Raw genomic sequence first — 15,708 nt, 5'->3', positions numbered from 1 at the left:
CAAACAAAAAAGTTAACAGTATCAACTCAAGTTGTAAACAATTTCCTTGCACAAAGATTAACTACCGTCATGCGGAGTCTGCGTCTTTAACGACAATTTGTGTTAGACTCCCAGACACTCCACAATGTTGTCCTCCTTGAGCTTGCAGTGTACGTGCATTACTCAAAAATAATTTGAAATTTTGTCCTAAACTCTCCTTTTCTTTGGCAAATTGCAATTTCATTCAAAGTATTAGGACAAAATTAGCAATAACTTTGGATGCTATTGTTTGAATATTTGACATGTTTAAACGCAAATAAAAGCCTAGACTAACATGGACAATATTTTCCACTCAATGTCGTTCGAGATCGCAGTTTGTCGAAATTACACATAACAGCATTATGGTCACAAATAGGGCCTCAGCACAGTCTCCTCACGCTGTGCTTTACATATCCACAACGACTACTGGCTACTACTCGTCACAGACGTGGATGCGTGTAACAGAAGCACAACACGATGCATCGTATCAAGCAGCTGCCACTCACGGATCCGGGAGTAGGAACCATTTTTGGAGCGCTGCGGCTCATTTGGGAGAATGACGACAGGCAGTCATGTGGGGGGGGGGGGATGGGGGTTCCCCCCCGCCCCCTCGTTCTCTCCACAGTGCAAGTCATTCAACATTCACAAGTTTTTGACAGTAAGTGTGGATAGTGAGCTGGACCAGGGGACATCCGGTGTTTGAATAACATTAAATGCAGGGAAAAATCAAAATCCATCAAATTCTGATTTAATCAAACTCTCAGGAGACATCAGCTCAGTTACGTGAAAGTTACAAATTTTAAAAATCATCTATACAGGTAATAAAGCTTTTATCATGGTAAATTAATTTCGGTTCTTTTGTTTCCTATGGAAAAATGTTTTGCAAACACTTCCGTATTTCAACTCCATTGTCAAAACAATGTCCCAGTAACAACTCAACATTTAATTACTGTAACTAATTGTTGATGAGTTACTCAAACGTTTCCTGTACAGGAAAAGGTTTTCGAAAAGCAACACATTTTTTTTTCCTGTACAGTAAAGGATCGGTTCTTGAACAAATCGGTTTTCAAATGAAAATGTAGATTTTTTTTTGCTTCTGTTTTCGAAGGAAAATCGGTATTCGAACGCTGCCGAAAAAACCCGGGAATAACCATGCGCCCGGCGCAAGCAGTTGACCCACCCACGGCGTGCTTTGTTATTGTCAATTCGAACGCCCCCTAAAAAAAACGGAGACGACATAACGCGAGCGGCACAACTAGCGGACTTTTGAATACCGCAGCCTCGGTATTGACTGTTGTTTTTCTTCTCATCGAGGACTACCGTATTAACCCCCATTCTTGCCTCCAAAGAAGGCAAGTTGCTTGTTTAAAATGACTCTGCACTTTTGTTAATAAAAAAAAGCTTACAAGGCTGGGGGCAGATTCGCTTCAGATACGGCAGTGCATTCCCAGCCTAGCGTACTCTACTACTAAAGCATACATTTAAGCAAAAAATAATAATAATAATCTTAAATTATTTTATTATATAAAGTATTTAAATTACACATTTATTTCTACTATGCAGTTTATTATCAAGAAAAGCTAAAAAAAATGCTTTAAAAAGCCTAATTTTTCAGGCTTGGAACGCATTATTTCTTTTTCCATTCATTGCAATGGGAAACATCGATTCGGTTTTCAAACAAATCAGTTCTGGAACCGTTTTCTGGAACGGATTGTGGTCGAGAACCGAGGCATCACTATTTCTAACTGGAAAAACCTAGACGTAAGCTAGTGCAGCGAAAGGATTTCCATTTTATTACATTTTTCTCCCCCTATTTTTCCACATCAACACTTACTGTATTTGTACATACACAAGACAAATCCTCCTAAAACGACAGTTAAGAGGTTTTTTTTTTTTTTTAATCCACAATTACCGTGCTTGTTACCGATGCAGCAGCATCTAACAAGTGAGGTGTGTACACATCACGGACACAAAAGCAGTGAGCGCAGATGCAAAAAAACACGAACACACTCAAAGCCAGGAAAGTAAAGTGACAGGTCAGCAAACACGCACAAAAATAAAAAACTAACAAGAATATTGCTTCACGTTTTTGAGGCACAGGAGAAGTGAGGAGTGCTGGATTTATCTCAGTATTTCCGCTTCTTTTCCGAGGACCTGAAAATTCAATCAAACACTCCCCAGGTGAGGGAAAACAAGACTGGAGGGGACAAAGGCGGAGGGGGGTGAGGCAGAGGGAAGAGCGACAAATGTGTGAACTGCAGTATGTCGGGTGCGCATATAGGCCGTGAGCGCCGAGGAAGATGGCGAAGCGTGACAGTTTGAGACCTCCGGGCAAACGCGGCTGCTGGAGTGCGAGTCCCGATCATGACAAACGCAACATGATAATGAGCATGATGTGGCTTCCATTCGACAAGTGACCTTACCCTGCAGCCACAGTGCCTCTTGTAAAATCAGAGGGATGATTCTGACGTTTTCGAACGTGTCGGTCGATAAAAAAACTGAGACGGACATAAATCTTGCTGGTGTCAAAGGGATAGGAGAATGTCGGAATGTTCTGAACTCCTGTTTTCAAGCTAACACCCTGTGGCTTCTCTTCTCACAAACGTTTAGGGGTAATGGCAATGTAAAAAAATTAATTACCGTATTTTCCGCACCGCATTATAAGACGCACCTTCAATGACTGACCTATTTTAAAACTTTTTTTCATATATAAGGCGCACCACATTATAAGGCGCATAGAATAACCGCTGCAGTTGAGGCTGGGGTTACGTTATGCATCCATTAGATGGGCTCCACTAAAGGCTCAATTTTGATCCATATACAAGGCGCAGTGTCAGCTTTTGAGAAAATTAAAGGCTCTTGGGTACCCCTTACCGTGCGGAAAATACGGTAATGATTCAAGTTCGATAATAACAGTAGGATTTTTTTAAAGCGCTAAGGGCTATTATTCTTTTTATTCGTATCAAAATAAAGAACATAAAATCATCCAAAGAAGAATGCTGCCAGGATTCAAAGAGCAATTAAATATTGGCATCCATCATGCGGACAAACACTCGCCTTGTCTTCTGTTTTTGTTTTGCTTGGCTTGCAGTGCAATCCTTCCTCAGCAAGCGCTAAAATGATTAGCAGCTGGTTTTTGTGTATTTAATGCCATGAGGTGCCTCCCGGGTGATGCTAAGTGGAGCGAGCAGAAGGCCCTGAGGGTGCCGATGTCAAGGGGAGGAAAAATCTGTGCAAGCCCAAACGGCGTCACCGTGGAAGAATCCGGCGTCGCTCTAGCTAGCTATTGTTGTTTTCCTGAGACTTTGATAAATAGTAGGACAGATCCGGAAGTTACTATTGACAGATTGTCAACAGTTTGAACCTGATCACACACCGTTTAGCTGAAAATCATCCTAGCCACAGAGAGGATAGAAGCGGCTTCACGTTCACTTGCTTGGTAGTTCGCAACCATTTTGAAATGCAATCCCGTCACTTTCAGAACTCAAGTGATATATTAGCAACCGTCACTAATGAGAATGAGAAAAGCTTGAGAATGAGCTTGGCATTTTTCTTCAACATTATTAGACATATTTCCTATGTTTATTTGTTTCCTGATATATTTATGATCTTTCTTTTGCTGTCAGATGAAAAGACATGTATGGGTGGGGATGCTAGTTTAGTTGTGTGCCTACAGCGGGAGCATAACCTGAATATCTTCATAACAGAGCTTAGTCTATCATTAACCTAAGCTTACGTAGTAATGAAGTAGTTCATTCACGGAAGCGTGCTGCGGCCACACGTTAACATAACTAAAGATCACTGTGACCGACGGTTTAGTTTCTTTTTTTTTTTTTTAAATACACATTGGACTCTTTTTCATATTAAAAAAAAAAAAAAAAAGTCTGTCAGGTCAGCACAACAAGTCTCAGGTATTGTGAATATTCTGCTCCGGTTCAATGTCCCCCCACACTGTCGAGCGGCTCTTTTTGACCAGCAATACGCAGCCGTGAAAATGGTGATGTCACGTGCACGAGCTCTATAAGTTTTGTGGATTTTTTTTTTGTCTTTGTACCAGTTTTCTTTTCTTTTTTTAAGTTTTTCATTAAACATATGTAACGTATTACAGTAGCTACAACTCTTTTTCCACTGCACAGTACCAGTTCTGCTGACTTTGGAGCAGTTTGTTGGGCACTTAAATACTACACCGGGAAATTGTGAAAAAAAAAAAACATTGTTTTGAATAGAGTAGTCACAAACGTGACACGCTTAGAAATAATAATAATAATAATAATACTTTACTGCAATGAGAAACACTGAAAGGGCCACAGCAGTAAAGGCCAGAATGTTGGGTCGGTGTGTACTGTAATACTGTAGAATCCAAAGCTTAAGCACAGCGACAGGTAAACTAACGTCTTTAACGCCTACTTAGTGTGAGTTTGCAGTTGTGCTTAGTTCAAAAAACAAAAAGGAAGAAAAAGGGGGTGGGGTCTAGCAGAGAAGTAGCACTCAAGCTAGGGTTTCACAAGGAGCGGTCCACTGGCGGCACTGTACTCACTACTACAGCTACTCAACAGCCGGAGGCCGCGTCTACCTCGACTTCCGAGCGACCTTCGCACTGTGGCTGCAAGCAATCGACAAAAAGAGGCGATAATAAAATATGGGACAAACACATGAATGTGTGCGACTCATCATGAAAACAGTCAGTGATAAGCGAGTGGCAATAAACGGTCGTGTAGTTAAGAGCGGAATACAAAAAAAAAAAAAAGCTAAACAAACAAAAAGATGAACACTGAGTATCAACCATCGAGAGTACAGACATGTACCCCACAGCGCAACCGTAAAGCATTCGCAGCACTTCACTTTTTCCGTATTTTGCTGTGTTACAAACATTGGAAAATTGAACAGACTCGTTTTGAAAAATGGGTGTACACGGTCGTTCCCGATGCAACATGAGTGAGCTTGAAGTACAGCAAAGAGGGCAAGACAGCCCAAAAATGGGTGCCAAGCTTGCGGTGTGATTGGCATCATCAAAAAAAACATAAAAAATGAAAAAAACCACAAACGTGATTTCTTGCTTTTTTAATTTTAATAGATTAAAAACCATTGAAAAAAAGTTAATCATGGGGAGTCTTGTGTGTGGAAATTTGCGGAAATTTGAATTTAGCCCATTTCGGAACACGACAAACAAAATATGGAAAAAGTGAAACTGAATACTTCCTGGGTGCACATATATACAGTACTCACAGGACACTTCAATAGGTACACTTGAAGAATCCAAAACTGTATTGAAACATCCAAGTCGGATGTCATTAGTAGGTTCATGTGTACCTAATGAAGTGTCCACAGAGTGCATCTTGAACACAAGCCCATGCAAAACAAGAATTACTTCAATGCAACAACAAAAAATGCATTACACCAGTGATGTTAATATCACGGTTTAGGATGGCTTCTCTAACTTCAGCGAGAGACACACAGATCAACAAGTGGGGGAAATATGAGCATTTTTGCTCTCCGGTAAATTATTTTGCAATCATCCTGTTGAGTGGAGTGTGTTAGGAGGGAGTGTTCCTCCCTAAGCTTTGCTTTTTGCAAAAAAAAAAAAAAAAAAAAAAAAAAAAACACAGCAATCTTTCCTTGTGGGACCCCGATGGATGCTTTGAACTCAAGAAGACAAAAACAAAAACAAATAAATAAATAAATAAGGACCAACAAAAAATGAAACTATCCGTACACAGCCCAACCCTCGCTTGTGGTGTGCCACGTTGGTCTTCTTTAGCCGTGAGATTGTGACGCCGTACAGACGACGAAGAGCGTTCTTTTATCCACTCACGTCCCAGTTGCACACTGATTAAAAAAAAATAAAAATAAACAGCCAGCAGGTCCCCTTCCATTCTTCGGCTTCCACTAATCCCTCATTCATTCCTTACGAGGCGGACCCCGTCGCCATGGCAACCGACCATCCGCGCGGCGGCGGCCGTCTAGTTCTTTCGGGGAAGGCAACGAGCTCGGGATTTCTCGCCTTCGCACGACAAGACGGACTGCGCGCTTTTGTGATCGCCTTATTAAAATGTACGGAGCGGGGTGTTTGATAATCCCCGCAAGAATGTTTACGGCCTTGTAATGGCTGTAGCCGAACGAACGGTTGGCACATCGGGGGGAGTCGTCCTGGCGCACAGAAGGGCCTTTCAGCCTCGCGAGAGATTTGCTTATTCAAAATTGGAGGCTTTGCTTTCCTGTGTCAACACACGCTGGATATAATAATCTCATTCATCTTGGGTTGGAGTGTCAGGGTGGAGATTGTTCCCAAAGAGAGAGAGTTTTGTTGTTGTTTTGTTTTTTTTTAATACTCTTGTATGCCCCTGGAACCTCTCATTGCCATAGCGACCACTTGTCTACGGGTCTGATAACGTCACACTGCACCGCTGCAGCAAAGTGGAGACTGAGGAGCTCGAGCTTGTGTTACTTTTTGTTGTTGCCGTAGCCAGGCAATCGCATTGTTCAGTCGACTTCTAGTTCCAGGAAGGAAGCCACTTCCTTCAGGCGTTTCCACAGGTCCGTAGTGGGAGTCGCTGCGCAATTGAAGACTTGCTGCGTGTCGTGAGGGCCCTGTCCGCATTTCGGGCAGAGGTATACGATAGTACTGTCGACACCGGCCATATAGCCATTGAGCATCCGGCTTCGTCCGCAGCAGAGTTGCGAGAGTTTGGATCTTGTGGCCCGCGGAAGATCGATTTCGGTTTTGTCCACCTCAGGGGTAGGGTAGCCAACAGGGATGACTACCAGTTTGTACCGCGTCTTCAACCGCCGTTCGACGGAGCCCGTCTCGCTAGGCTTGTTCGTCGAACACCGTGTAGCTGGGGATGTCTTCGTCGATGTCTTGACAGTATTCACGGTCGTCGTGGCGAAGTATGCGCGGTTGATGTGGTTCGTTTGACGCCTGATGGCACGGGTGCGCGGGTAGCTGGCAGCGTAGCGGATACTGTCGGGAGAGTAGTTCGTTGTGTTGCTTCACCGGTAGGATTTTGGTCTCACAATGCAGGTGGTCCTCGTTAGCTATGGCCAGGCACATGACTTGACTAAAATGACTTGGTCATTTTGAGTGGCGTATCCTCAAATGATGACATTCCTTCGACCAATGAACAGCCAGCAGAGACTTACGGTGACGTCTATGGTATCGCTAGCTCCTCACTTGGATTCGGAGCCGACGAGAACTAGTACAACCCAGTATGTCTCTCCCGATACTGTTTAAAGGCTCGTTCATTGGCTTGCTCAAGAAAACTTAAAAGGTCTAATCCAGAGGAAATTTATTTTGTCTATCATACAAATGTAGCTAAAATTTCATTGAAACATTTTGGAAAAATTCAACACAACAGAAATGAAATAATTTGGCGTCAATTTTCTTTGTAATCCGAATGCCTCCCATGTTTATTTCAAACAGAGGCTCTGTTGAAGCTGCTCCCGTGTGACGTCACGCCAAGACAACCCCAGTAAATAAAATGGCTTCCTACACAGACAATCGTAGCCACTGCGAGTGGGATCTAGAGGCACTAGATAGCCAGGATGAAGTCTTTATGGAATGCTCTGTGGAAGAGATAGGAACTGAAGAGAATAATTTTTTTTATTCTTCCAATGTTCGAAAAACATCCCATGCAGGTGTAATTCAACCATTTATGTTCGAACCGGAGTTGACGGATGCAACACAAGGACGGGATTCGGCGAGACCTGACGAAGTTGACGTGGAACTTCGCACCCAAAACACAGACCGGTAGGTGCCTCAAGAAATCTACGTACGCCTCGTTGACGAAATAATTAATTCAAACACGTTTAAACGTCTGATGCTGATTGCACACAGCGGTGAGTCGTTTGTTGTTGTACTAGCGACTGAGTCGGCGTAAAACAAAAATTTAAACCTTCGGTATCGTTCCGCGTTTAATGATTGAGCCCGTATTTTAAATAATGCACCTAACACTTGAGAGCACACACCGTCGTAGTCGAATTTCAGGAAGAGCTCAGCATCAACAGTGTACTAACTTTATACAGCGTCCAAATTTCATCACTTTCTAAACATCACATGGATACGGATATTAGCTGACATGTACATCTGGATCGCTATTGTACTGACAGGTAGATACTTGTCAATACTACAACTACAATTGAACACGTACGCACTTACTTACCTACTTACTTGCTACCGAAGCCAAGTGAACGCTGTACCGGGTTTTCAAAGCAGTCCTCCATGAAATGCTTGGAACGTATTACTGTCCACTTTGATTTTGAAGTCCAATGCGCCCGCTTTGTTTTCACAAACCTGGTCCATAACCTGCTTATCCCCTAATGTTTCGGCCATTCACGTAAGCTAACTCCGTCAGGGTTCGATGCAGAACAGCCGTATACAACACACTTCCTCATTATCCTTGCTAGCTTTTTCACTCTCTGGCCAAATGGTGTCGTGACGTCACATTCCAGGGAGTTACGGAACTTGCCGAATCTAAGTGACATTTCGAACAAAATCTTGAGACTGACTTTGATGCTAATTTATTTCATTTCTGTTGTGTTGACAATTTTTATGAAATTTTAGCTACATTTGTATGATAGACAAATAAAATACATTTCCTCTGGATTAGACCTTTAAGGAAGGAACCGAACACCGCTGTGACAAGTTTATGATCACAAGTCTGTTCACTCGCCAGTATTTTGATGATTATCTTCCTTAAAAACATAGTAGTGATAACTCAAGTTTGAGCTTGTCAAAAAGATGAAGTCGCGATAAACCAGAAAAAGGGACTCCGACTTCCATAAACGGGCAGGATTAGCGCAAGAAAGGCGCACGTGACACGCTGTCATTAAATCATTTGTATTTGTTAATGTAGGACAAGAGGGAGGAGGGATACACAACAACGCTTTGGCCCAATTCGAACGAGCCCCTTTTGTCTTCCTCCTTGGACACTCCAGCCTCTAAAGTCCAACACTTGGGAATTTGACCCATATTTTGTAGAAAAGCAGCCCCCCCCCCACCCCCCAAAAGTCACACAAAACAGGAGACTGAACGGCGACTACTTTAGCCAGCATCCAAAGATTCATGTTTGCTTTTCTCTTAAATAAAAAGAAGGAACAGACTGAACAGGAAGAAGGTGAGCGGAAAAAAAATAAAATAAAAAAAAATAAGAGAAAGCCACATGACAAGCAGAGACGCGATCAGAACTTTGCTAGCTTTACTTTACATGTATTTATTTTAGCTTCATATGACTTTTTGTGACAATTATTTGAAGCTATTTTACATTTGGGATTACTTAATGTTTTAAGTTGTTACCAAATTTCAATTCATTTCATTTACTTTGTATTCTTCATGTTTACGTCATGCAATGTTAAAAATAACTTATGTTTAAGTCGTCTTGCAATATTTGAAATTACATTATTTGTGTATCATGCCACGTACCTTTGTGACACGCTACTTTCCATTACCATATGTTACATTTCTTTGTATGACTTTATAGTACGCAAACAAGTTAAACTAAATTGTGTCATTTGCGTCTCTTTGCATGACTATGTTTAAGTCTACGTTTTTTTAAGTTGAGTCACGCTACCTAGATAGTTACATTAAGTTATGCTACGCTACTTTGAACCCCTTCACGATGCTTGACGTTAGCGTAACGCTACTTCCCATCTCAATAGTAACCGTGGTTAACTTTTGAACGAGCAACAAAGATAACCTTTTCAGGCCTCCGTCATTAAACCTACAACCAAGTACCGTAATTTCTTGAGTATAATGCGTCCTGAAGTGTAATGCACACCCCCAAAGATAAATAAATCCCTTCTACCAATGTACAATGCGCACCACCAATTTGCTGTTATACATAGACTCAAAAAATTAGGAATTGTCTGTTTCTATTTTGCTAGGTTTATACTTTTATTGTTTTTCAAAAAAGCTCTCCATAGCATCAGGTCGCTATCAAAACGAGAGCTCAAACTACGTAGAAATGAGCATAATGGGCATTTTTTTTTAAAAAGCGAGCATTTCAATTGTGTTAGCTATCCCTTTTTTTTTTTTTTAATGATCGTACTACGAAGTTTCAGCTCACATTGTTTTACTTTCGCAACGTCATCGGCCGAAGTGATGATACATTTCTTATAAAAGTGGCTGCACAACTAGCCCTTGGAGTCAATCATTTTTTGTCTTCGTTTAAGTTGAAACAAACTCACCGGGAGTCGTCTCTGATGTTTGGTACAATAGCAACAAATATGCTATGCTATCGATCATTAAATACAAAGCTCCCCCCCCCCCCCCCCAAGGAGATCAGAGTTCTGGTTGGTGGCGCACATTGTCGTAATATATATAAATGTGTAACATATATCAAACTGCATATGTATACCTTTTGTTAACCACTCTATGTACCTGTATACGACGACAATGTGATTGTATTTTTTTATTTTTCGGCCAAACCTAAATATAATGCGCTGTAATTGACTTTTTGGAAAATATTTTGGGAAAAAATTGCGCATTATTTTTGAGAAATTACAGTATTTTGTTTGCATAATGTCATTTTTTTTAATACCCTTCCGAAAATTAAGAATTTGTAACAAAATGAGAACCATGGCACATATGCACCACTCAACCACCTTTGCATTACACCTTCACTTTTAAAGCTTAGATAGTGTTTATTATTAATACTTCTATGACATTGCCTGTATATAATAAAGGCTCCATTTTGACTTTGCAATTTTTGTGGCATTATTAATATGGGAGGAAATTCAAACCCACCGTACGGTATTTGTGACTACAAATGTTCTGTTGTATGTCATCTCACTCACCGAAACTGAAATATCACCTCTGTGCCCAAAAAAATATTTAATTAAAATTTCAAAAAAGGCTCTCATCGCACCAACCTGATCGCACCAGCTTGTCCAGCTTCTCCATGGACGGCGAGGGCACGCGGGACCTGGGACTTCCCGGCAACGAGGATTCGGAGCCGCCGTCCAAGGAGTCGTCATAGTTGAGCATGAGGAGCTCCCGGACGCATTTGTGACACACACTGTGCTGGCAGGGCAGGATGAGCGGGTGCGTGAAAAGCTCCTTGCAAATCGGGCAGATCAGCTCCCGCTCGATGTTCTTGATGGGCACCTGCGGGTGGGCCAGGTCCATTTGAAAACAAATTCAAAAGCAAAGCACATTGAAATCAATTCGACCAACCGTACAGTGAATACTTTCTTTTTTAAATCCAATTTTCTCCAAATCCTACACATTCCTTGCCAAGATTTCCAGCAACAGAGCACATTCTTTTTACCTTGATTTCACCACATAGCATTGATTTTTTTTTTAACCCAATATCGCTCCATACAGCACACGATGTGTACAAATGCATCAACATAGTTGACCTTTTACCTGATTTTCATTCATAACACTTCTTTTTTTTTTCATATAATTGCATCCACTTTTCTGTATATTCTTAGGATTGTTTTTTTTTTTTTTTCTGTTCTGGTACCAGCCAGTCTGCAGGCCACTCCTGCAGTATAGTAGGTCTAAGTGTTCATTAAAAAAAAAAAACAAGGCAGATAATATGCAGTATTTCTGGATAATATTTATTAATTTTCAGTCATTGTAACATTACTAAAATTCAGAGGGGTTGCGTAAGGAAGGGCATCCGGCGTAAAGCTTTGCCAGACAAAATACGCGTTCATCTAAGATGACACGCTGTGGCGACCCCTAAAGGGACAAGCCGAAAGGAAAAGAAGAAGCTCTCCATACACTAGCCAACAAACTTCCTTCCATTCTCTGGACTTGTTTCCCCAATTTTACCACAGTCATTAAATATATTTTTTTAACCCTATTTTCCTCAACACTTTCTACCTAATGCATTCCTGCAGCAGACTTGTTAGCCAGATTTCAACCACAAAGTCGTTTTTTTAGCCTGCGTATCATTCCCTTTCTATTTAATTTTATTACTTACAATAACACTTTGCCAACATTTCTCTTGATACAGTATATCATGGACATTTTTGCATGATTGTATTCCATAAAGTAGTGTTTTTTTGCTCAATTTCCCTCTAACTTGTTCTATAGAACTTTGGCTGTGATTTTCTAAGGAATTTCTATAGGACTTGGGTCTTGAAGTTCTATAGTTCTTTAGAAATTCTTTAGAAATGTTCTATAAATATTTTTTTTTTTAGCAAGGTATATATACTTTTTTAAACCCAGTCTGTCAGGGTTTATTTTTTTAACCCAGTTTTCCCACCACGTAGCATACAAAACAACATCGTCCAGGCATGGGGATCCACATTAGATTATTATTGGCATTTTTAAAATGCAATTTCAGAAATCTTTCGGATAGACAGATAGCCGCAATCACGAAGCACCCTTGTGTCAATTCAACTTCCCCAACCTACATCGTACGTCTTTAGCGTGGTTCTCTCACATTACATAAGCTCGGATTAAGTCCACTGGCTAAATATAGGGGAAAAAAAACTAAATAAAAATAAATTTAGAAACGCGTGCCTCGCAAGTGTCGCAAGTGTCACGTTTACGAAGGAAAACAGCGAGTTGTTTTAAAAACACACTTTCGGTGCGAAAACGACTTTATTTAAACGCCAAAATGTTTCAAACGGGATAACCGAGACGTTTAAAAGACGAGTTTTGTGGCGTGGAAAGGACAATTAAAAAGTATCGTCTCCGCAAATGAATCAAACTTTTTTTTTTTTGCTACCTCGAACAACTTACCGCGTGTGTGCCATTTCGCTGTATCTCCGCAGTCATGGTGAAAAAAATGGGGAGGAAACTAAAATGATAAAATAAAGGCTTTCTTGGTGTTCCAACACAAACGACGCGTGTGTGCGCGAATGGCAACTGATGCAGAGCACACACACACACAAAAAAAAAAAGAAAGCCGAGTGAACTTTTCGTGACGCAGCTGAAAGCGGAGCCGGTGATTCAGCAGCGAATGAAGTCACCCACGCTCACTGCGGCATTGAAGGCAGCACACTCGAGTGGGAAGAAAGAGGAGGGGGGCGGGGTTATCTCCATGGGAACGGCTGTTGCTTTCAAGAGCATCTCGTAAACGTAATCACCCGGCTCGTCAATCTAACGCGCTGGCCATTCTGTCGACTTCTTTTTGAATGTCAAACATTGTTTAGAAGTTGGGGGAAAAAAAAACAGATGTGTGGTGTCCGATGGGTCTATAAATTGAATAGTGCGATGACGAGTTTATTGACAACACGATTGAGCGTGTCTGAATGGAGTATACCACGTGCACCAGTTTATTGGATCCGTGCAAGAAGTGTGAAATGTGTTTAATGTTTAGCTTCAAATGCTATTTCCACATGTGTTAACGAAATGGTGTTTACAATTGAGGTTGTAGTTTGCGTGACAACTGCAGCGTTAAATTTTACAGAATTTAACTTTTTGCTGGACATTTTTTTTACCAACCCCAAATCCAATGAAGCTGAGATTTGATGTGACGCGTAAATAAAAATGTAATTATTTTAATCAATTGTAAGTCCTTTTCAACCTATATTCTAAAAAATACACTCCAAAGATATTTAATGAATCAAATTAATGAGCTTTTCCTAATTGCAAATATTCCATCCATCCACCACTTATCCTCACAAGGGTCACTAGAGCCTATCCCAGCAGTCGACAGGCAGGAGGCGGGGTGCACCCTGAACTGGTCGCCAGCCAATCGCAGGGCACATGGAGACAAACAGCCGCACTCACAATCACACCTTGGGGCAATTTAGAGTGTCCAATTGATGTTGCATTTTTTTTGGTATGTGGGAGGAAACCGGAGTGTCCGGAGGAAACCCACACAGGCACGGGGAGAACATGCAAACTTCACTAAGGCGGGCCCGGGATCGAACCCCGGACCTCAGAACTGTGAGGGCAAAGCTTTACCAGCTGATCCACTGTCCCGCCCTAATTGTAAATATTAATTCATTTATTTAAATTTGATGCCTGAAGCATGTTCCCAAAAAGATGGGAGAGGAGCATGTTAACACTGTGCTACATCACCTTTTCCTTTTGACATTACTCAATAAGTATTTAGAAACTAAGGTGGGGTTCTTTCTCATTGTTGCTTGACGTACAACGTCAATTGCTCAACAGTCCAGGGTCTCTGCTGTCATATTTCGTCCTTAATAGTGTGCTACACATTTTAAACGGGAAAGAAACAGGTGTGGACCGCTGGCAGGCCTGTCTTGTAATCTCGGCTTGACATTGTCTTGCTGAAATCAGCAGGGACCTCACAGGAAAAGTCACTGCTTGGATGGCAGCATGTGTTGTTCCAAAACCTTTAGAAACCACTGAGTGTCAGTAGTACCTTCACACATTTCTAAATTACCGATACAATGACCACAAAAATCACAGAGGCTGTTTTTTTATATTATTATTATTATTATTATTATTTGTGCTGATAATAATTCAGACAGTCCTTTTCCTCTTTTCCCTTGAGGAAATTACACCCATGATTTCAAAAAACAATATTAAATGTGGAATTGTATGACCCCAGCACACTTCGCCACTTTACATCAGTCCTTCTCAGATGAGTTTGGACCCAAAGAAGCCGGTGGCGTTTCCGGGTGTTGTTGTGATAGGGCTTTCGCTTTACATGGTAGAGTTTTAATGTGCATTTGTGGATGTAGCGAAGAACTGTGTCAAGTGACAAGGGGTCTATGGAGTGTTCCTGAACGCACACGGCAATATCCTGTTCACAATCCTGCCGGTTTTTAATCCAGTTTTACTTGAGGGATCGAAGGTCACGAGCATTCAATGTAGGTTTTCCGGGCCTTTGATTTATCCATATTACCCAATTCTTTTCATAACTAGAAACCACATTCAATGGACGATAGGCTCGAAAGAATTTGCAAATCGTTGTTTTTATTTACATTTTATCCAATGTCATTTCTTCACAGTCATTCGGGTTTGGACATATAAAGACAACTCGTGACTTCAAACAGAGCCTGTAAAACATTACAGGGTGTTTGAGGGCCACAGTTTGTCCCAAGTACAGACTCCTTTAATTACTTCTCAGGGGAATTTTACTTTCCTCTAAATTGCCCCTAGGTGTGATTGTGAGTGCGGCTGTTTGTCTCCATGCGCCATGCGATTGGCCGGCAACCAGTTCAGGGTGTAACCCCACCTCTTGCCCGATGATACCTGGGATTGACGCCAGCACCACCGCGACCCTGGTGAGGATAAGTGGCTCGGAAAATGAATGAATGAAAAAAGATGAACAAAGATGCTCGTGTCAACAAGTTGCGTACAAAACTAGTAGTAAAACGCTACTTGGCAACGCTGCTGTCATTTTCACTCAGAAAAATGTTTTTCCGCTTGCACGTGCCCGAGAGCCACATACGCCACCGTGATTGGTCGTCTTTTCGCACAACAATGTAAAAGCGCCATTCGTGTAAAACCCGAGGGCCGCACTCACGTTGTTTCTTTCGGCTTGTCCCTTTCAGGGTCGCCACAGCGTGTCATCTCAGATGAACGCACTTATATGTTTGGCACAATTTTCACGCCGGATGCCCTAACTTTCATATTAAGGCGGGGGCCACAAAATATGAGTGGCCCGCGGGCCGCCAGTTTGAGTCCACGGCCCTACACGCACATAAAGAGTGTGCGTTCTGCCTGCAGCCGAGTGGAACGACTGTAATAACACGGACGCACATCTCATTTCCACAACGCGTTCGACTTCAAGCCTTCAACGCAAACGGCAACAACGG

At 41.7% G+C, this 15,708-nt stretch overlaps 1 protein-coding gene across 1 annotated transcript in view; it reads right to left on the bottom strand.

Moving 5' to 3' along the window:
• trim36 (tripartite motif containing 36) overlaps positions 1-12,959 on the bottom strand; it is a 35,721-nt gene extending 22,762 nt beyond the window's left edge. Inside the window, exons 1-2 of the mRNA XM_061817991.1 lie at positions 12,713-12,959; positions 10,885-11,119 (exon numbers count right to left, since the gene is read on the bottom strand). Of these exons, the coding sequence (XP_061673975.1) occupies positions 10,885-11,119; positions 12,713-12,748 (271 nt within the window). The 5' untranslated portion in view covers positions 12,749-12,959. The remainder of the gene's footprint in view (positions 1-10,884; positions 11,120-12,712) is intronic.
• Positions 12,960-15,708: the final 2,749 nt, after the last annotated feature.

Source organism: Syngnathoides biaculeatus, chromosome 4 (genome assembly GCF_019802595.1).
Source record: "Syngnathoides biaculeatus isolate LvHL_M chromosome 4, ASM1980259v1, whole genome shotgun sequence".
Lineage (NCBI taxonomy): Eukaryota > Metazoa > Chordata > Actinopteri > Syngnathiformes > Syngnathidae > Syngnathoides > Syngnathoides biaculeatus.
Note: the sequence above shows the minus strand (reverse complement) of the source record. Positions and strands in the feature narration are given on the sequence as shown.